Source organism: Carassius gibelio, chromosome A21, assembly GCF_023724105.1.
Source record: "Carassius gibelio isolate Cgi1373 ecotype wild population from Czech Republic chromosome A21, carGib1.2-hapl.c, whole genome shotgun sequence".
NCBI classification, from domain to species: Eukaryota; Metazoa; Chordata; class Actinopteri; order Cypriniformes; family Cyprinidae; genus Carassius; species Carassius gibelio.
In genome coordinates this window covers 16,107,826-16,131,977 of record NC_068391.1, presented here as the reverse complement: position 1 = coordinate 16,131,977, position 24,152 = coordinate 16,107,826, and the positions used below count along the sequence as shown (strand labels likewise).

Genomic DNA, 24,152 nt, shown 5'->3' with positions numbered 1-24,152 from the left:
ACTTCTTAAACTGTGTTAACAAAGCAATCTTATGTTTGTTCCCTAAAAATGTTCGGAAACATTAGCAAGATTTTTTTTGCTTATGACGGGCAATGTCACAGAGCTTTGGAGATAGTCAGGCCCAAACACGAGTTAGAAAGAGGATGGATCGATTCAGAGATCAGGTTGCCCGTGGGTTTCTTACAAAGCTGCTGAAAACATGATATAGCAGGCTTACAGAAATAGCCCTTATAGCTGATTCACTTAATGGACTTGATATGCCAGATTTGTGCTGTACCTGCCTTTGAAAAACCTAATCTCTATTTCTCTTTCTCTTTTTCAAACCTGTCAGGCAGGAATGATCCGTGCAGGTCAAGAGGAGTTTTTTATCGAGCCACTGGAGAGAGGAGGTGACATGACAGGAGAGGAGGAAGGAGGACCTGGACGTCATCACATCATCTACCGCTCCTCTGACATCAAGAAACCGGACATCAATCATCCCGCTGACTTTCATCCCAGAGGTCAGATCACTTTTTTGACACCAGTTCGTCATGGAGGGGCTGAAGCCACTCCTTCACATGCATGCTTGATGACCAGGGAGGGATGCTGAGGTTCAGTTTCTTGCCACTCGATCAACATTACCACTGTGACCAAATGAGTAAATAAATAAAAGTATTGAGGAGTTTGAACAATGCACTTTAAAGATAGGCTATAAGGCAACCCTTGCTTACTTTTTTGCAACTATTTTAATAAATTGCTATGGTAACACTGTTTGAGATATCCAAAAAAAAATAAAAATAATAATAATTAACAGTTTAGGTTCCTCTGTGTTTTGGCATCATGTAAAGTTTGGTGTAAATCATATGACCGCAATCAGAGGAGTATACAGAAGAAAAACTTTTACATTTGAAGCATTGCCATGGCAGCTGTATTTAAGATATCAAGAATCCCTTTACAGTTGTACATCTGTTTTGTCTTATCATTATCCTGATGAAGTTTGAAGCAAATCAGGTAAAAAAAATAAGAGGCTGATTTCATAGTAATTTTTTTTTTAAATAATACACTTCCTGCTTCCATTTGGTGGTGCTATAACTTTGATGCATAGTAGTAACAGCTATGCGATTAGCCTCCTTCAATGAACAAACTTCTGAAGTTTGATCAAAATCAACCAATGTATAATGAAGTTATAGCACACTTCCTGTTTCTCTTTTTTCACCATAAATACGTCACCTTGTCATGGCCAAACCATTCAAGAATCCTGAAAAACTTTTGCATTAAGATCATATTGACTGAGATTGGTGGGGATCGGTTGAAAACGCTAGGACGAATATATCAAATTCCAGAGCGTGCATTTTTCAAACAGTCTACAAAAGCTGTCTTCCTGTTGGGTGGAGCACCGATTGTCAGCACAAATCTATATATGTAAGAATGTCTGGTTACTTATAGGTGAAATGGTCTGTCCTGTAGTGCCCCTGGAATATGACCTTAAAAGAGGCTGTGCCATGGCCCCCCCTTGACCCCACCATGTGAACTTGTGTCCATGTGTCCAGCCCTGATGGTAGACGATTCCAATGTGTGTGGAAATTTCAATAGTTTTTGAGCATGTTACGGGCCCCAATAGCCTTGGGAAAATTATTTTAAAAAATCCTTAACAATAATAAAATAATAATAATAATAAAAAAATCCCTGGCTAGTCTGGTAGTGTCACGATCTCTAGCTTCATTAGAGGGGACTCCATTCCAGACTCTTGCCACTTCACCCTGGATTCAATTTACAATAATCCTTTGCACTGATTTCACACACACATCTGAATGAACTGATTACACACACCAATCACACATTCACTATGTAACACTTACTCAGATCACCTTCAAACTGCTGAGTATTGTTTAGCCCATGTTGTCTCGTTTCCTGCCTTGTCTTGCCTTTGTGTTTCATTTTGGATTGTTTACCTGGTTTTGATTCTTGCTTTTGTAGTTTTGGATTTACCCTTTGGATTACCCAGTCTGGATATTGTTCGCTCATCAAAGACATACGCTTATGTCACAATCTCCAGCTGGAGTGCCCTCTAATGAAGCTCACGGGCACTCCAGCTAGAGATCATGACCGGTAGGGACACCAGGAAACCAGCATCCAAAACACGTGCTGATGACCATGCTGGTATTTTTTGGGGGGGAAAGATCAACTAGGTAAGATAAAGTATTTGGCATGAGCGTCAAAATGTTGTGTGAAGCTCGTTAAATTTTAAAGCATGTTCAATGTAACCTCTTAGCAAAGCATGCAGTCTTTGAAAATACTGCTAAGGCTATATCCAGTCCATTTAAACTAGATTTAAAGCAGAGCTACAGTGTCTATCAAAGCTAAAGCCATGTCTCATAGTGTTAAAGAAATAGTTTATTCAAAAATTTGGATGAGTGAATAATGGATTATTATTTTTTCTTTTTGGTTGAACTTTTCCTTACTAAATGGACCTGAGGCAAGATATGTGGATAAAGTGAGAAAAGTTCTCCAGGGCTGAGTCATTGCCCAGGCTGTTCATCCCGCTCCACCCCCAGCACTGTCTCTCTCAGCATCCCATGTGAGACGTGTGAGGAGAGGAGCAGCAGGGTGACTGGATAAAGTCATAAACTTCTCTAAAAAGGATTCACATGTCACTTTGAGTTTGAGTGGTCGAGTTCAGCTGGGGAATATGGAGAGCCTCGACTTGCGTCACAGTTCCTTTGCTTTTTCATTTTTCTTCACAGCCTAGTTGTTTTAGAAGGCTGCATGAATTGCTTAACTGCAGTACTGTCAAACCCTATTTGACAGAAATACAAAAATTCTTGCTGATCCTTTAAAAGGACTGTAGGATTAGCACTGTAATCAATACCAGAGTTGGGCAACGCTGCTTTTAAATGTAAAATCAATTTACTCACTTATCTTTTAAAAGTGATGTTACAATCTTGCTTTATGATTCATAAAAAATAAGTGTGATAATTCCAAGTGTGCACTGCAGTTATATGCTCGCAGTGTGTGAAGTCGGACGCATTTTTATTGGTTATCGTTATCAGCAGAAACAGAAGTGCTCCAAATAATTTAGTTTCCTTGTTTCACTGTTGTTATGGCTCTTTTGTGGTTATGATTACCATTATGAGTAAACGGTCCTTAAAGGGATGGGTCTCAGAGTTTTTGTTGTTGTTGTTTATATGTCCTGGCTCTTCCAAGCTTTATAATTTCAATGAATGGTGGTAGAGAATTTGAAGCCCCAAAAAATGCATGCATCATAAAAAGTACTCTACATAGCTCCAGGAGGGAAATAAAGGCCTTCTGAAGCGAAGTGAAGTAATCTCTAGCTTCCACTAATTGTTGTATGCATTTTCACAAGAGAGTGGCATTCCAGTGGACAACGCAAAACACAGGTGTAGGACATAGGCAGTTTATACATTTTTAAATATGGACATTTTAGAATTTCATTTAAAATATAATTTATTCCTGTGAGAGCAAAGCTGAATTTTAGGCAGCTGTTAGTAAACAATTCTTAGGGGGGTGAAATGCTTGTTTTCACTCAATATCCTGTTAATCTTGAGTACCTATAGAGTAGTACTGCATCCTTCATAACTCCAAAAAGTCTTTAGTTTTATTATATTTATAAGAGAAAGATAGTCTGTACCGTTTTTTCCCGGAAAAACAGGAGCGGCTGGGGGCGTGACGTGTGGGCAGAGCTAAAGAATCACGAGCGCCAGTAGGCTTTTGCGTTGAGCGCATCTGGGAGCTGTGACATTACTGTGAGGAAAAAAAACCATCATCCAAAACAAACCATGGCTAACAGTCAGATTCAGCCGTATATTTATGATCCAGAATCAGATCCAGAGGCTGAAATTTAACAAGAGCAGCAGCAGCAACGACTACTGCAGAACGTCTCTATGTAGTATGTATTGAAACTGTATATATTTGCTTAGCGGTTTTGGAAAATGACTAAGTTCCACTTTATGTCGTCTTTTTTTTTTTTTTAAGGTGTACATGTGGAAAGTGCAGTTTGATGACAACATCGCATGTTGTTTACTTGATGTGCTTATGCGCCAATAGAGATATTTGAAGCAGTTTTACTCACCGCCTGCGGTTCCAACACACAATCGTGACCCTTTTTCGTTGGGACTGCATTATCCTTAAGAAATAAACGATATACAAATCCAGCGTCAAACTGGGCCTTGTTTGTAAAACAAGCATCTTCGAAATGCAGGGAACAAACAAAAACACTTGCACAACTCCGTTGATGCTCTGTAAAAATAAACTCCATCCACTGGTCCCTTAAAGAGCCACACAGATTGGAAATCAAAAATTACCTGTATTACAGTGTATGATATAGCTGTCCATCAGTGTAAACAATGTGCAAAGTAATTAAACCAAAAAGTACACGTTTTATAAAGTTATTGGCTTCTAAAGTAAGGAGTCGACTCTGAATCGCTTAAACGAGTCGTTATAGATTTCAAAGCTTTTGCCCATCTCTATGTACGTCACTAGAAACACTTTGCATAATAATCTCCGCCTACCGTCATGGGAGAAACAAAACTCTGACCTGACCCACCCCCCACACAGACTCTCTGGTTAGTGGTTGGTGTGATAGCATCATGTCGAGGAGACAGTGTGTTTTTAATTGTAAAGGCAAGTTTGTTTTATTTTCACTGCCAAAGAATGAAGATCAGAAGAACCAATGGCATTTCACTGATGACTGCTTTTCTAATCTCGGTGAGTTCAAGGCGGGATTTTCAAAGCATTTGGCCATAAAAGAGGGTTCATTACCAACTTTATTTAGACCAACAAGCATCTCCGAATCACAACGCGATTATGATAATGAAGTTATGTGTTTGTTTTCTCCCGAGCGTCTTATCAGTATGTCGCGCTAGCACTAACAGTTATGTTAAAACCCTCTGATAACCCCAAAAAAGTCGGTGCTGATCTTCATTTACAAACACGTCATTAAAATGAAGTGTAACTCTATGAATACTCAACGAAGAGACATGAGAGATATATCTATAGAACGCTTGACATGTCTACTTTAAAACTAAACAGGTGATGCCGAAAACAGATATTCTGTGATAAAGTAATCCATATGAAAACAACGTGATGTCCAATCTTTCAAATCTCCCTTCATTATATCTAATTTGACCACGCACCCACGCTGAACGCACTATTCAGATACAAACAGAAGCGCGCGGCTTGAATACACCCAGACAGAAGAAAAAGCAGAGAGACTGTACAAGGTTTTTATTTTACTGTTTGCTTCGCGATGAGAGGAATAAGACATAATTCACCCCAAACTGAAGTTGTGTGCGGAACAACCAATCAAAACTGACTATGTTAGTTGACCAATCAGAACACAGTATGCTACCGAAAGGTGGGGTTTAAGGAAACTGAATCTTTTGAACAGCTTTGCGCGGACCGTTTGGGGATCTCTGAGAATTGAGGTAATTTTAAAATGATATTTTGACAAAATATTTTAACCTTGGATGGATTTAAACCTTTTGTACAGGACTTATAAACAGTGACAGGAAGCTTAGAATTTTCATCTTACTGGCTCTTTAATGCTGTTTTTTTTTTTTTTTTTTTGGTAATCTGTGCAGGGTTGTCTTGCCCTGGCAACCAAAAACACACTTCTTTTTTTACATTTTGGTCTCTCGCTCTGATCAGTGAATGTCTCTGCTCTCAGTGCTCTGCTATACGGGAGCGCGGGCTCTTCCGGGAGAAGTGCCCTTAGGACCCAAATAAGGAAATTCCGCTTCTTCTAACGTCACACAGACCCATACTCGAAAAAAACTTTCAGAAACTTGTGACAAACCGGAATACAGAATATCATCAAACGTACAACTTGGGAATCCAACTCTTTAACAGTGTAAAAAACTCAGTATGCATGAGATAGCACTTCACCCCCCCTTTAATATCAATGTTTTACACACACACACACACACGCACGCACACACACACACACACACACACACACACACACACACACACACACACACACACACACACACATATATATATATATATATATATATATATATATATATACGTATGTAACCATAATTTGTATTTATTTTTGTATTTTCTTTTTTTTTCATTTTAGATGAATGGAAAGTTCAAAATGATTTAAAAAAAATCTTCTGTATCATTATACATGAATGTCTCTAAACTTTTGAACAGTAGCACTCGATTACCTTTAATTGTGGTTAAATTGTGGTTAAAATTAAGATTCTAAACCAGAATTGAAAAGTGAAATATGTATGTTCAGTATATACACTGAAGTTAGCGATTTTTTCCTATATCTTCAGGCAATTGTTTTAACACTGCAAATCTTACATCTTCTTTTATCACAGACATCAAATTAAAGTCATAAATCAATATTTAGCTGAAAAGGTTACACATGTGGCAGGCAGTAGGTTTGATGTTGTATTGCATTGTGGAAGTGCAGGTATGCCCATGCTGGTACTAAAAATAACAGGAGAATATACAGTATCTGTAAGTGAATCTCTGTTTTGGAGCGAGCAGGTCTTTGGCGACATCAGCTGGAGTGTGTGTGTGTGAATTTGAGAAGCTGCAGCTCTCAGTGAATTCCAGCAGAGACATGCCGGACTCAGACAGCCAGTGTCTACGTGGCAAGGCTTGATGAGAGTTTAAGTTCTACTTGGCAGACATGAAGTGTACAACATTGAGAATTACTGCAAAAGCGGTGGGAGGAGAGAAGGGTGAGAGGGTTTTTCCTCTGAAAATGGCCTGCAAAATCAGGTTTCATAATCAGACATGCTGGGAAAATTCCTCTGCTCTGTTTATATAATTTCTTCATAGTTTATTTGGTTTAGATAACTGCGTTAGAGAGTTCTTTTGTGCATTACCATGCAAATGTATTGGTCAAAGTTGACATTGACTTAGTCTTTGACCTTCTAGATCTGTATTGACTATAAAGATGAATGACAATGGTGAACATGCTAACATGCTACAAGGTATGCTAACAAGGACATGTCTGCTAGTGTCAAGCATTTATATATCTTGAGACATTTTTGCAGCACTCTTTCTAAAAAGCTCTCATTCTGTTCACTTCAACAATCATAAAAAATACTTCTTGTTACTTTAATCTGAGAATAAGTACTAGCCGTCACAATACTGAATTATCAATACTAATTATCAATAATCAATATGTGCTTTCTCTTCGAACATGGCTTTTGGTATTTTTTATTCAATGATCTATCAGAGTAATACAGGTGAAGCCAGAGTTTCTCTCCTCTGTGGATCGTTTGTTATTTGAGTATGGCTGTTTTTTTTTTTCCAAAGGACATGCTAATTAATAAGCATGTTTAAATCCTTATTGTCAATTAAATTTAATACCAATCTTATACCAATACGGCGCTGACACTGATATTCATTATTACATTTTCACCAATACAAAGCTTATATTACAATTATATATTCTGACTAAATACATGTAAAAATAAAGCATCACAGTTACAACATTTATTCTGTAAATTTCAGTAAATACAAATTTTCCATCGTAGTTTATATGCATATCTTTTTACAGAATAAAAACAAAATTGTCAACTACAATCAAGTGCATACAGGTGCATCTCAATAAACTTTGAATGTAGTGGAAAAGTTCATTTATTTCAGTAATTCAACTCAAATTGTGAAACTTGTGTATTAAATAAAGTTTTTGGTTCTTTTAATTGTGATGATTTTGGCTCACATTTAACAAAAACCCACCAATTCACTATCTCAACAAATTAGAATAAGACTATTAAAAGACAAATAAAAAAGATTATAATAATAATAATAATAAATAAATAACATTTAGTGAATTGTTGGTCTTCTGGAAAGTATGTTCATTTACTGTACATGTACTCAATACTTGACTCCTTTTGCTTTAATTACTGCCTCAATGCGGCGTGGCATGGATGTGATCAGTTTGTGGCACTGCTGAGGTGGTAGTGGAAGCCCAGGTTTCTTTGACAGTGGCCCCATTTTTTGGTCTCTTGTTTCTCATTTCCCTCTTGACAATACCCCATAGATTCTCTGTGGTCAGGTGCCAAATCCTGCTGGAAAATGAAATCAGCATCTTCAAAAAGCTGGTCAGCATGAAGTGCTCCAAAATTTCTTGGTAGAGATGGGCGCAGTTACTTTAGTTTTCACAATGGAAACACAATGGACCAACACCAGCAGATGACATTGTACCCCAAATCATCACAGACTGTGGAAACTTAACACTGGACTTCAAGCAACTTGGGCTATGAGCTTCTCCACCCTTCCTCCAGACTCTAGGACCTTGGATTCCAAATGAATTACAAAACTTGCTCTCATCTGAAAAGAGGACTTTGGACCACTTGGCAGCAGTCCAGTTCTTCTTCTCCTTAGCCCAGGTAAGAGACCTTTGACGTTGTCTGTGGGTCAGGAGTGGCTTAACAAGAGGAATATGAATATGTATGCCAAATTCCTTGACAAATCTGTATGCCGTGAACCCATGCAGCCTCAGTCAATTCCGTGTGAAGTTCACTCAAATTCTTGAATCGATTTTGCTTGACTCATGAGGACTCATATGTGAGGACTCATAAGGCTGTGGTTCTCTCAGTTGGTTGTGAATCTTTTTCTTCCACACTTTTTCCTTCCACTCATCTTTCTGTGAACAGCCATGTTCTTTGGCAATAAATGTTTGTGGCTTACCCTCCTTGTGAAGGGAGTCAATGATTATCTTCTGGACAAGAATTGTCTTGCCCATGATTGTGTAGCCTAGTGAACCAAACTGAGAGACCATTTCTCAGTCTCAGGAAACCTTTACAGGTGTTTTGAGTTGATTAGCTGATTGACTTGTAACCATATTCTAATTTGTTGAGATAGTGAATTGGTGGGTTTTTGTTAAATGTTAGCCAAATTCATCACAATTAAAACAACCAAAGACTTACACTACTTCAGTCTGTGTGCATTGAATTTATTTAATACACGAGATTCACAATTTGAGTTGAATTACTGAAATAAATGAACTTTTCCACTACATTCTAATTTATTGAGATGCACCTTTATGTTTTTATGTTCATTTGGAAAATGTTATTTTATATACAGTATGACAAAATAAATAATGTATAATAATTGTTTTATCTGTAATTGTTATTATAATATATTTTCCATCCCTCATTATTATGGGAAAGTGCAGAATATGTGGATATAAATCCATGTATTGAAAGCAAAATTTTCATAACAAATATAATTGGACATGACCTTACATATGAAGGTTGGAAAACATGATCCAGATTTTGTTTCCTGGTTTGTCATTGCATTTGAGAAGAGTGTCGTTTCTGCACTTTTGTCAGTTTCTCTTCACCTCAGTCGCTCTGACATTTCAGCCCACACATATCACACTGTAGCATACCAAATGTACTGTAATGGCTCCAGCTAGCCATCAGAGATCATATAGGATTGCACGCATGGCTTTATGTGTGTTCATGGCTTTAGAAAATATGGGACTGCATGTGTTTTTCAGCTAATCTTTTTCCTATTCCTGAAACAACAACATTCTAGTTGTTCCATTGACTAATAGCTGTTGGCCTGGTCTTACATTAAGGAGGAGCATACAGCTTCCACCTGTGCTGCAAATATCTCTATTTGTGCTGGGCCACCTTTGCAGCAGTGCAAGAAAAGACAGTATCTTAAGAAGGAGTCCTGCGGCATTTTGTCTGGAGAGCTAATGAAGACTGATCTTTCTGTGCCTTGGAATTCTAGCTCTGTGATATGAGTTAACTCTACAGTGCTGTGTTAACTGATGATGCCTTGGTGAAACGACATTAACTAACTGATTACAGTGTTTACTGGGATCTTTTTTTAAGATTGATGACCAATGTAAAGATGTGATTAAGTGCTCTTGAATGATGACTTTAAAAACAAGGTCAAAAATGTTGTTAGCTGACATCGTCATTAGAGAGACTTCAGGTTCACACTTCTGTCTGTATGTTTACATTTTCTATTTACATTAAATGGTTTTTGCTTGTCAAAGTACCATTTTAATATAAGCCTGAACTGGTAAATTGGCAGCTATGGTGCAAAGTGAGCCAAATGCTGAGGGGTAAATTGTGTGAGCATTTTAACTTACCCCACCATAAGGCACTGTAGTTAAAGGGTTAGTTCACCCAGATAGCAAAATTATGTAACTAATAACTTACCCTCATGTTGTTCCAAACCAGACCTCCGTTTATCTTTGGAACACAGCTTAATATATTTTAGATTCAGTCCCTCCATTGAAACTCTGTGAACGGTATACTGTCCATGTCTAGAAAGGTAAGAAAAACATCATCAAAGTAGTCCATGTGACATCAGAGGGTCAGTTAGAATTTTTTGAAGCATCGAAAATACATTTTGGTCCAAAAATAGCAAAAACGATGACTTTATTCAGCATTGTCTTCTCTTCCGTGTCTGTTGTGTGAGAGAGTTCAAAACAAAGCAGTTTGTCATATCCGGATCGCAAATGAATCATTCAGTTCACCAAATCGAACTCAATCATTTTAAACGGTTTGCATCTCTAATACGCATTAATCCACAAATGACTTAAGCTGTTAACTTTTTTAATGTGGCTGACACTCCGTCTGAGTTAACACAAACCAATATCCCGGAGTAATGAATGCACTCAAACAGTACACTGACTGAACTGCTGTGAAGAGAGAACTGAAGAACACATATTTTGAGCAAGTTTAGAAGGTTTACAAGTTTGCCTTTAGAAGGCAGAGTCATTACCGACAAAATTAAAAACAAACAATCAACTAATTACTAATTCAGTGGATCAACCACTGATTTATGTAGACTGTAGTGCATCTACCTGGTAATGCAATGATCTTTGGGAACTGTGGTCTCCTACCTCCAGAGAGCAGCACACATATTGTGAGTGATGCTGCAGAGAGGTGGGAAACACAGAGTGGATTAGCGGAATCATCGAATCTTCAGTGGAGCGGTAATAGACAGCTTTGAGCTGGGATGATGGAGGATTGGTAAGAGGGGCACCTCAGCTGATGAGGGCAAAGGGGCAGTGGCTCCATCCACCGGGCCACCCCACTGTGCAAAGCCCTGAGTTTCACCCAAGACCATGGTAGTCCTACAGCTAGACCAGCACTATTCCAGCACTTAAAGGTCCGTTTTTCATGCTTTTTTGAAGCTTTGATTGTGTTTGCAGTGTGCAATATAACGTGTTCATGTTTCGCGTATAAAAAAAAACTGAGTATTTTTCACACAATTCACTTATCTGTATACTGCTGTCTTCACTGTCATAAAAACGGGCTGATGACTTCCTTGTTCTATAAAGTCCCTCCTTCAGAAATACGTAACGAGTTCTGATTGTGCCATCGGTTCCTGTATTGTGATTCGACACCAGCTTAGAGCACGCTGCCCTCCTGGAAATGCGATTGGGCTAGTTTTGAGAAACAAGTGGGCAGGATTTGTTTTGAAAACCTGTCAATCCTGATCTGAACCATAGACAGTAAAATAACGCACGTGCTGGAGATGTACTTATAATCACAGGAGCGTTTTTACTGACGAGATGCACATGAAAATCGCATTCTATTTTTTTGCACAGCCCTAATATCTAGTTAACAAAGCTAAACAGCATGTAATAAGTTACAGAACTTACAGGTTGTGGTCCATAAACAATGCCTTCTCCAGACAAAGAGGGAACTGCTCCATCTTTCAATAATAATCTTTGTGCGAATCTGGCATTAAACTGATTGAGATTGAGCAAGCTGTCATCAGCAAAATGTGCTGCACATAGTTTTACATGTGGATTATAATTTTCGGGAACCAAGTTAAACATAAATTGTAACCATTGATCTCCAAGAACAGCGTCCCTGGGAAGCCCAAACAAAGGTGATTGGACTCTGAGATGAAAATAACAGCGTTTCGACCACACATGGCGACAAACACAAGCTCTTCCTCTTCTCCGTCGGAGTGCAACAAGACCACGCCCCCTTTTTGTGTATTCATGTGGGCGGTGGTTAGTCAAAAAAACTGTTTTAGTAACATCATTACTGCAGGAACTAGAGGGCTGTAGTCCAAATGGGTCATTTTTTTGTAAGCAAATTCTGTTAAATAAAATATCTCGCTTGGCATTGAACTTTGAGCTTTAGAATTTAACAGATATTATTTATACTCAACAACAACATTACTCACTAACTAAAGTTTAAAACATGGGATCACGAAGAACGGGACCTTTAACTTTAACAAACCAGTTGAAAACAGCATGGAAATTAATGGTAGCCTAAAGTCTTTTCAACAGGGTAGTCGTCCAGATATAAAGTCTACTAATTGGTGAATTAAAGGGGTCATATGATGCGATTTAAATTTTTGCTTCCTTTTTGGAGTGTTTCAAGCTCTTGGTACATAAAAAAGTTCTGTAAAGTTGCAAAGACAAAAGTCTCAAATCCAAAGAGAGATTCTTTATAAAAGTTAAGAATCAACCTTGCCTACCTAAAATGGCTCATTCTTACGTGCCCCCACATGTCTACATCATGATGTGGGAAGATTTGCACAATGGCGTCCAAATTTCTACACAAAGAAAGAAGGCGTAACTTTTATTCTTGCAGTGGCCGCCGCCGCCATTTCATGTTTATACATGAAAATATATAGCTTCCTTTGTTTAAGGGAGTCCCTCAAAAGGACAATAGGTCCTGTTTGTAATTTGCGACTAGTTAATGCAGACCCAACACTGACTAGTGGCAGAACTATTAGTCCATGGAACTCAAGCATTCATGTTTCTGTGTGTTCTGTAGGTTTCTGCGTGGGCTCATATTCCTTTGTGCTGACTTGAGTCATGCCTTCGTTGAGGATACTCAAGCTTGTCTAAGCAGATCAGAATCAGAATCAGAATCAGCTTTATTGCCAGGTATGTTTACACATACGAGGAATTTGTTTTCGTGACAGAAGCTCCGCAGTACAACAGAATGACAGCGACAGAACATAAAACACATAATAAAAGAATAAAAATACAAATATGTAGACAGTGAATGACAATATACAAATGACAATTGTAGGCAGGTATATTACAAAGTGAAGTTATGTATGTACATGTAAATTATGTGCAAAATTAAGTGTATACTAAGTATGTGTGTTAGATAAATAAAGTGTGTGTGCATATAAATATAAAGTGTAGTGTGTTCGCCATTATTATCAGCTGTTCAGAAGATGGATTGCCTGAGGGAAGAAACTGGTCCTGTGTCTGGTCGTTCTAGTGCTCAGTGCTCTGTAGCGTCGACCAGATGGCAACAGTTCAAAGAGGGAGTGTGCTGGATGTGAGGGGTCCAGAGTGATTTTGACAGCCCTTTTTCTCACTCTGGATAAGTACAGTTCTTGAATAGATGGGAGAGTTGAACCGATGATTCGCTCAGCAGTCCGGACTACTCTCTGTAGTCTTCTGAGGTCAGATTTAGAAGCTGAGCTGAACCAGACAGTTACTGAAGTGCAGAGGATGGATTCAATGATGGTGGAGTAGAACTGTTTCAGCAGCTCCTGTGGCAGGTTAAACTTCCTCAGCTGGCGGAGAAAGTACAACCTCTGCTGGGCCTTTTTCACAATGGAGTCAATGTGAATGTCCCACTTCAGGTCCTGAGAGATAGTGGTTCCCAGGAACCTGAATGACTCCACTGCAGTCACAGTGCTGTTCATGATGGTGAGTGGGGGGAGTGCAGGGGGGTTTCTCCTGAAGTCCACGATCATCTCCACTGTTTTGAGGGTGTTAAGCTCCAGGTTGTTGAGAGTGCACCAGAGAGCCAGCTCTTTTACCTCCTGTCTGTAAGCAGACTCGTCACCGTCCTGAATGAGGCCGATGAGTGTGGTGTCATCTGCAAACTTCAGGAGCTTGACAGAGGGGTCCTTAGATGTGCAATCATTAGTGTACAGGGAGAAGAGCAGTGGGGAGAGAACGCAGCCCTGGGGAGCTCCGGTGCTGATTGTACGGGTGCTGGATGTGTATTTTCCCAGCCTCACTAGCTGCTGCCTGTCTGTCAGGAAGCTGTTGATCCACTGACAGATGGAGGTGGGCACGGAGAGCTGATTTAGTTTGGGCAGGAGGAGGTTTGGGATGATCGTGTTGAATGCCGAGCTGAAGTCCACAAACAGGATCCTCACATAAGTCCCCGGTCTGTCTAGGTGTTGTAGAACATAATGCAGTCCAATGTTTACTGCATCGTCCACAGACCTGTTTGCTCTGTAGGCAAACTGAAGAGGATCCAGCAAGGGCCCAGTGATGTCCTTCAGGTGGGCCAGCACCAGTTTTTCAAATGACTTCATGACTACAGACGTTAGAGCCACAGGCCTGTAGTCATTTAGTCCTGTAATTTTGGGTTTCTTAGGGATGGGGATGATGGTGGAGCGTTTGAAGCATGAAGGGACTTCGCACAGCTCCAGCGATCTGTTGAAGATCTGTGTGAAGATGGGGGCCAGCTGGTCAGCACAGGATTTCAGACAGGCTGGTGTAACACAATCTGGGCCTGGTGCTTTTTTCCTTTTTTGCTTCCGGAAGACCTGGCGCACCGCATCCTCGCTGATCTGAATTGCAGGTGTGGGGGAGAGGGGGGATGCAGGAGGTGAGAATGGTGAGAGTGCTTGATTGGAGAGGTGTTCAGGATGGGTTGCAGGAGCTGTTAATGGTGTGAACGGTAGTTTGGAGAGGCATTCAGGGCTGGTTGCAGGAGTTGTGAAGGGTGTGAATGGTTGTGTGGGGAGGCGTTCAGGGCAGGTGATGGGTGTTCTTTCAAACCTGCAGTAAAACTCGTTCAGATCGTCTGCCAGTCGTTGATTCTCTACAGTGCTGGGGGGTGGTGTCTTGTAATTGGTGATGTTCTTTAGACTTTTCCACACTGATGCGGAGTCGTTGGAAGTGAACTGAGTCCTTATATTTTCAGAATAATTCCTCTTTCTCAGATGGAACATCATTCATCCTGCAAGCAACATAGATTTTAGTCAGTGTAGTTGTATTAGAGAAAGAAGATGTTGCATTCATAGCCAACCGAAATTTGTGCCACATTAATAACCATGTCTTTATTTTATCCATGTAAAACATGTTTCAGGTTTAACATGTTTAACATTTCAGGTGTTCCTGTTGCTCAAGTGGTAGAGCATTGTGTTAGCAAGCAAGCAAGCACAAGGTTGGGGGTTCAATTCCCTGGGAATACATGATAAAAATGTATAGTCTGAATGCACTGTAAGTTGCTTTGGATAAAAGCGTCTGCTAAATGCTTTAATTTAATTTAATTTACCTTCAATGTGACATTGTGTTAACTGAAATCAGTGTAGCTTGGAGTTTAAGGAACTTTCCTGTTTGTTTTACATTTCAAGATGTGTATCTTTCAGTTTCATTTACTTTACACATCTCATTTTTTCTGATTATTTTTCCAGTCACATCTGCCAGCATTGATTTATTAAAAAAGAAACAGTGTTTCTAAATTGCATTTATACAAACAAAAAAGAAAGAAAACAAAAGAAAAGAAAAGAAAAGAAAAAAGAAAAAAAAACATGTCAGAAGAGTCAGGCCAAACTTCCACTGCCCTATTCAAAGAGGATTTCTCCAGTTGTTAACAGATCTGAATGACTTTGATTTCATTTTCAAAGCAAAGGTCTACTTGAAAGCTTCTAAAATATTCCGTTTTTTTTTTATCCGTTTTTGGAGTTTTTCATAATGATTCCGTTTCCTGAATACAAATAACACTTGTGGGCCTGATATGTCAAAAATGACAAGCCCAGCACTCATTGATTCGAATAATTATGATAATTGGCGAGAGTTATTGACTGCTCAGACTTCATCATTATTCTATACAGCATTGTTCCTTGCAGGCAGGCAGTGGAAACCCCAGCTACAGATGAAATGGCAATGACTTCAGGTCATGGGATTACTGGGAGCAGACCTGGTCTCTCGGAATGGCAAGCAGAACACAAGATGCTTGTTTGTAACTTTCTATTTATAGTCAATAGCAAAGAAAAAAAAAACTTTGGCACTATGCTGTTGAAATACAATGAGTGTGGAATTCATTTGGGTGTCAGCTGACATTATGATACTCATTTGACAGTAACAATGAGAGTATAGTATTGTAGTAGTGCTACTTTACTGTCACTTCATGGTTTTACCTTAATCTACACAAGCTACAAACAAAAAAAAGGGCGTATTATATTTTACTTACATGTAAGGGCCAATATGTTTATATAAATAAAATACAATTTAAAAAAATCCAATCATTTATCAATTATTATTATCAATTTATCTTTTTTTTCTTATACAAACATAATTTATGGTGACAGTATTAAATGTGAATAGGTAAATTCATATTAAAAACAATAAAAACATACCTAGGATACAATCGAGTAAAAATTTTGCCTATAGGTACTGCAATCTGTGAATCAGTGTTGGGATTTTGTTTATTTAGATGAACTGTCTAAACATGTGTATTCACTAGAAAGAATCTGAATTAAAACTGAAACAATACTACAAACTAAAACTTTAAGGTACAGCATACATTATTATTATTATTATTATTATTATTATTATTATTATTATTATTATTATTATTATTATTATTATTATATATATTTTATTATTTTTTTGACAGTACCAGAAGAATCAAATAAGTCATTTGCAATAAAGAGGTTTGGATGTATCTCAATTAGGGTGACAATATTAAGCTTGTACAGGTAAATTTATATGAAATATAACAAAAACAACTAATAAACAGTCGATTAGAATTTTAGCCTACAATGATCTGTGAATCAGAGTTGTGAATCTGTACTTTTAGAATAGATGAACAATTTAACAACCGTATTCACTAAAAAAGAATCTGACCATTACAATAAAATCTTTGAGTAACTGAACATAGTATAAAAAAATAAAAATATATATGTTTTTTCTTTTTTTTTCACAATATTCACCCATATACAAGTTTTCTGTCAGTGTCTGGAGAATCTGTTATCTGGAATCTGTAAATCAGTTTTGTGATTCTGTTTTATAAACCATCTAAATAAACGTATTCACTAGAAATAATCAGATTTTGCAACAATATGAGAAAGCGTACCATTTAGGATGAACCAGTTTACTGGAATAAATCAGACTTTCCAACACTGTATGAAAGTGAAGAAGTTTAGGTGACTGTGTTTGTTTATTACCTCAAATAAGAATATCATTTGATAAAGCTTCTTACTTGCAAAGTAAGTTGTAAAAATGAGGAAAATAGCTGAACTACTGTTACAATGCTGGGAAATATAATTTATTAACAACACTGTTTGTAGCTAGAGTAGGTGCTCCTCATAGTCAGTGTTGATTCTCCTTTAAAAATAATTTTCATTCTAAGCTAATACTTAACCTTTTCCTTGACTCTGGACTTTTGTGTTGATGTCCTGGTAATTGCCTCAGTCCTTGTTTCCAGTACTAGAGGCACATTCACAGGTCACCTTGACTTACTAGTCCTTGTTTTTCAAAGACTAATTTGACTCCATGTGGAAAACTCCAATATGAGTGACACAGACCAGCTTTGGTTTTTCCACTAGTTCATTTATTGTGATATGTGTTTCCAGAGACACAGAGTGATGAATGGAAAGTGCAAAACAGATGTCTATTGCACAAACAAAGCCCATGACCAATTTTTATGTAAATTTGTCAGGTTTGAGATAATACACATTGTAAGATGATTGTATATCTTGCTCTAAATTTTAGTTTTTACAGAATTTGTCTAGGATTTCATACATTTATTTGTTTAGCTGATTTTCTTTTGCAGCATTTACACTCATAAATGATTGTGGTTTTGGCAGTAAACATTACTGATTTTTATGGTGCATTTGTTTGACTTCCCATTTGGTTTATTTATCACGGTGTCTGTGCTTGTTTAGAAAGACATTTATCAAATTCTATTTTATTTTTAAATTAAACGAGAAGTTTATGAGAATATGTACACTGCTTTGCCTCTTCCAAAACTAGGAACATTCATTAATCTCCCTCGATTCGGAGCTATATTAATAAACTGTAATGACATACAGTATGTTAGACGGCAAGTGTTATACTTTTTACAGACTCTCACACTACACAGTACACCCTGGACTACATTTCCCATACTCCATTGCACCAATCACATTCACCTGATAACAATCACACCAAGCACCTGAGACCAATCACACACACACAGCACAATCATCAGGCACACTTTATAAGCATTGGACACGGCCGAGTATTGTTCTGCACATATCCCTCTCAGTTGCGATCCCAAGCCATTCAGTGTTTGTTTTCATAGTCTTGTTTTATAGTTTTCATACTCTTGTTTCAGTTTATATTTTCCATTGTCTTGTTTCATTTTCTAGTTTTCATAGTCTTATCTTAGTTTCTAGTTCATAGTTTAGTCTTTTTTCTTACCTTGCCCTAGTGTTTTGACCCTTTGCTCTGGATACAGGATTCCCCTCTTGCTTAGCCCTCTGTATTGTAATCATACATGTATTGTAATCATAATTTGTAATCATAATCACTTTGTATCATTCATCACCTTGGAAAGAAACATTACGTTCTCTCCAAACAAACAGACTGAAGTAAGCAAGCACATAGCAATGACTTAAAAAATGTTTTGGACACAATTCCAAGTTCCAAGTATTATGCAAATACCATGGTAAATAAATATGATAGGCTAATTGTAGTTTTTAGTATCACTGAATTTGTATTGTAATGTTTTAATGCCTGACATCCGTTTTAGTTCTCTCTCACTCCACGCTGTCCCTCGCTTGAGCAGTTTTGGCACAGACAGTGCCTGAGAGACATGCCTCAGCGGCACCCAGTCTGAACATGAAAGCTTTTGGAGTTGAGAAAGTGTCTGTGCTGTGTATTAGATGACAAGAGAGAGAGAACCTGCTGAATGAACTGAGAAATATACTGCAACTGTTTTTGTTTATCATTGTGCAGCTATTTTCAAATTAAGTATGGGCTGAAAATGACCTTAATTTACAGTATGAAAAATATACAGTTTGCATTTTAGTTTTCATGGCTCATTTAAATTTGCCATCTTCATGATGTTGCATTTTAACTAGACATATCTTACTGTTTTTATTATTTAATACTTTCCCCCTCTATGATCGGCTTCTGGTTCGGAAATTTACAGTATTTTGTTATATTACTCAAAAGTTTGTTTCATCATGATTTGGCCTCTTTAAACGTTATTTAATCATGTGTGCACATGCTTTGCAGGTTCCCCTCTGGGTTTCCATGCTGGATTGGAGTATTTACCCCACCATGTTAAGAAGAAAATAAAGAGCAACTCGCGAACACGCAGAGAGACGTATGAAGATGAGATCTTTAACATCGAGGTTCTGTTGGGTGTGGACTGCTCTGTAGTGGTGTTTCATGGCAGAGAGCACATCCAGAAGTACCTCCTGACCCTCATGAACATTGTAAGTTTTCCAAACCCCATTAGAAAGATTTTAAGCTTGAGGTGGATGCTAATGGTTATGGTACTGAGATGACCTTCATAGCCTATTATCATATGCACATCATATGCATTACTGTATATCGTAACACACAAATCGTAAATGTTTTCCATACTCTTAAAAAAATACAGGTTATTTATTGTCTTCTATGATTCCATGCAGAACCTTTATCCATGGAACCTCTGCATTGCACAAAAGCTTCTGGAAAAAGGGTTATTTTAATGTTCTTAACACATAAAAATGCCAAAAAGAGGGTTTTTGTAGCAATGCAATAGAAAATGCAACAGGTTCCCCAAAGAACCTTACTCTGAACTGTTCTTAAAAAACCTATTTTTTTCCGTTTTAGTAATCTGAATAAACAATTCCATTTTAAAGAACCTTTTGTGCAATGGATTATGTGAATATAAAAGGTTTTTCATGGAACAATAAATGTGAATCAAGAATCCTTATTTTTAAGAGTGTATGAAAACAAAATTTCAAAATGCTAAAACCCCCTTTTGTAACTTTAACTTTATGGGAAAGTGTCCTCCTACTCTAAGTTACATTGTAAAGTTAACTAAATGTCATTTGCTAAATGTTAGCTAAATGACCAGTAATTTTTACCTCAGGAACCTATTGGTTTTCTGTCTAATATAAACAAATCTTTTTCCAAAAGATCTCCCTCAACATCACAATTCAGACAGTGCTATGGTTATTTACAATAAATAATTAATTTTAACAGACATTTACAAAAATTACTTTAAACTCAAACAGAAAATTAGCATTACTTGTGTATGTTAGGGCTTAACGCTTGGAAGTTGATCCAAACCTCCATCTGTCTCCCTGAAAACTACTCTGAGTCAGGAAATTACATCCACAACCTTGACAAGGTTTCCTAACTGAAAGATTGATGTACTTGAGTTCCTTAAAAAAGACCGGACTTCGCAATGATCTTGCTGCCAAACCCGCACAACAAAACATTTTATGCCTTTCCCTCCGTTTTTCTTATTCATTTTTGACTCATTTTCGCAAAAAAAAAAAAAAAACAACCTTCCCCAATGCTGAGCGATGTCCCATAGTCTACTTGAAAATATGTAATACTTTAAATGCATTGCTGGGATGGTAACAAACCTCATAATTAACAATAATAATAAACTAGAAGTTTTTTTTGGGGGGGGGGGGGTAGCTAACGTTATACAGTACATATAAACTTTATACAAGTTTGCTTGAAGCACAAATAAAACTACTGAAGAAAAAACGCTAACTCTAATATTCTTTTTATTGGACCTTGTGGCGATTTGACATTTTGAAATGAAACAACACGCAAAATATTATTTGTGTAGCTAGAGCTGTTGTCATTCTTATAGTTATATGTGACATATAAGTGACTATAAGGTCTTACAACTTACATTCCTCCATCCTCGTAACTCCCTCATTCACAGTTCACTTTTGTCTGGATGGCGGCCCTGTTCCCAAGCAGAAGACAAGCTCCGATGGAAGACCTTGCTGCATTATTAATTTAGTCCTAATGATTTTCTGGCACTTTGGCCTCTTATACGTTAATTAGCTACCTGTCAGCTACAAGCAGAGATCTAGACTAATAAAATACAGACAGGGTCTTGGATAGGGCCAGTGCTAATGAGAGACTCGCTGCTAAGGTGATTAGTATGGTGTGTGTGTTTGTGTGTGGGGGAGAGACCAGAATAAAAACGAGAGTATGTGATAATAGTCATTTATGTGGCAGGTTACATATATATATATATATATATATATATATATATATATATATATATATATATATATATATATATATTATTATTATTTTTTTTTTTTTTAAATAATATCAAATTAAATACTGCATTTAATTTACAAATACATACAAACTCACAGTTTGGTTACTGTTTTTTTTTTTCTTTTCATTTTTTTTTTAGTTGATAATGTTTTATTTTACCGTCCAGTTCTCACTATTAACTAGTTGCTTATTAGCAAATTAGCATATTTGCTGTTTATTTGTACTTCACTTTTCTGTGAAGCTTTTTTGCAATGATTTGTAATGTGAAAAGTGCTATACCAGTAAAGATGCATTTAATTGAACTTATAAAGCATAAGTATATTAATGCCTTATTCTGCATGACCATATTCTAGATCTTTTAATCCTACACTTAAAAATTACCTTACTAACTATTAATTAGCAGCAAATTAGGAGTTTATCAAAGCAAAGGTTGTAGTTAACAGTTAGTTGATAAACTAAAGTGTGACCGTTTAGTTTTATTGTCAAAAGGAGTGGTATGATAAGGAATAGGCATCTAATTGTATCTTTATGCATTCTGGTGAGGGTTTGAGTGTTTTAGTGGAAACTATAGGTAGAATTTCTCTCTTTTGCTGAGTATCTGCTTTCCATAAACAGAATCAGATTTTTAAACTTCCTCTAGTTTAATCCACTAGTAATTAAAGGCTGTAATTAAAGCAAAAAGGTGGTTCAACGAAATAGTGACACAAGGGATGCCTTTTTTTTTCAATTCAGTGATTCTCTCTCTCTCTCTCTCTCTCTCTCTCTCTCTCTCTCTCTCTCTCTCTCTCTCTCTCTCTCTGACTTGCTGGTGTTATATCTTTCACTTCGATGTTATGAGTTGCACTGAGTAAATACAGCTGTATAAAACAAAAAAATAATCTCTCTCTGATCCTGCAGTGTGTTAGAGTGTACCAGAGAAACCCTTCATCTCCCCCAGCTCCACCTGCCTAGATTTCCTAGGGAATTAATGTATGCCTATTCACACAACAGAAGCATATCTTACATGCCCAGGGCAACATGTATCAGATCTAATCAGCCATAGTCTTGTGTAGCCATACCTTCAAACTGACAGATATTTATCTACAAATATATATATATATATATATATATATATATATATATATATATATATATATATATATATATATATATATATATACATTTAAATCTGAATGTATAATTGTCACGCTGTCAGTCTCTGTTTTCCTGGGTGTCCACTAGTGAGCTCACTTCTCCTTAGGCACTTTACCATAGGCACTTTAATTCCGCTAGTCTGGTCATGTCGTCACAGTAATTGCACTCCAATTAAATCGCACAGGTGCTGACAATCCTTTGTCATTAGTCTCCCTATATAGAGTCTTTCTCTGTTGTCTGTATGGAGTCCTTATCCTATGTGTCTATGCTCTCGTCTCCCGAGACTTCACCTACCTTCTCGTTCCTCCGAGTTTCCCCGTTTCATCCGGTTTTCTTTTGGTTTGTTTGTCTATCAAGACTGTTTATTTTGTATTTACCCTTCTGTTAATAAAACCCATACCTTGCTATTGGATTCTGCCCTCTCCGTGTGTTTATCCTAAACCCAACCGTCACAGAAGGACTCCATCCAACAAGGATCCAGCGGTATGTCTGCTGCCATGTTCTCCCCAGCCAGCAAGCGGGAGAAAGGTGGCTTCGAGGGCTCTCGCCTAGTGGTGTTCCGGGGAACCAGGGGAGGTCGCTCCGGAACAAACAGCCGGGAGGAGGTCCGGCAGCGATCTCCACTGTGGGCGCCCGTCGACCCGGGTTTCGGTTGGGGGCTGCCAGTTCCCCAGTATGTCCCGAGAGGAGGGGGAAACGCAGATCGGCCGAGCCAGCGCCGTGGAACCAGATGGCCGCCAGTCCTGTGCATCGGCAAAAAATGGCCGCCAGTCCAGCGCCACAGTACAAGATGGCCGCCAGTCCAGCGCCACAGTACAAAATGGCCGCCAGTCCAGCGCCACAGTACAAGATGGCCGCCAGTCCAGCGCCACAGTACAAGATGGCCGCCAGTCCAGCGCCACAGCACAAGATGGCCGCTAACCCAGCGCCACAGCACAAGATGGCCGCTAACCCAGCGCCACAGCACAAGATGGCCGCTAACCCAGCGCCACAGCACAAGATGGCCGCTAACCCAGCGCCACAGCACAAGATGGCCGCCAGTCCAGCGTCACAGTACAAGATGGCCGCCAGTCCAGCACCACAGTACAAGATGGTCGCCAGTCCAGCGCCACAACCCATTATGGCCGATTCAACACCTGAGTCTCCTGATAAGGTGCCACCGACTCGCCATCATAAAGGACAGAGGAGGAGACAGGCGTCTGCCGTTACTCAAGGTCTGGAGAAAGTTCCCGAGTAGGCCGCTGCCGTCCAGCAGGATGTTCCCGAGCGGGCCGCTGCCATCCAGCAGGACGTTCCCGAGCGGGCCGCTGCTGTCCAGCTGGATGTTCCCGAGTGGGCCGCTGCCGTCCAGCAGGACGTTCCCGAGCGGGCCGCTGCCGTCCAGCAGGACGTTCCCGAGCGGGCCGCTGCCGTCCAGGAGGACGTTCCCGAGGCAGTGCCCAATGCTGTTCGAGATGCCGAGGCGGTGCACGATGCTGTTCGAGATGCCGAGGCAGTGCACGATGCTGTTCGAGATGCCGAGGCGGTGCCTGATGCCGAGGCGGTGCCCGATGCTGAGGCCGAGGCGGTGCCCGATGCAGTTCGAGAGGCGGCGCCCGATGCTGTTCGAGAGGCGGCGCCCGATGCTGTTCGAGAGGCGGCGCCCGATGCTGTTCGAGAGGCGGCGCCCGATGCTGTTCGAGAGGCGGCGCCCGATGCTGTTCGAGAGGCGGCGCCCGATGCTGTTCGAGAGGTGGCGCCCGATGCAGTTCCCGAGGCGGCGCCCGATGCCGTTCCCGAGGTCGTTCCCGAGGAGGCGCCCGAAGCTGTTCGAGAGGCCGAGGCGGCGCCC

At 39.0% G+C, this 24,152-nt stretch overlaps 1 protein-coding gene across 1 annotated transcript in view; it reads left to right on the top strand.

Moving 5' to 3' along the window:
* Nucleotides 1-24,152, top strand: part of LOC127941719 (A disintegrin and metalloproteinase with thrombospondin motifs 2) — a 76,793-nt gene that overhangs the window by 29,154 nt on the left and 23,487 nt on the right. The window contains exons 3-4 of the mRNA XM_052537079.1: nt 332-500; nt 19,178-19,380. Of these exons, the coding sequence (XP_052393039.1) occupies nt 332-500; nt 19,178-19,380 (372 nt within the window). The remainder of the gene's footprint in view (nt 1-331; nt 501-19,177; nt 19,381-24,152) is intronic.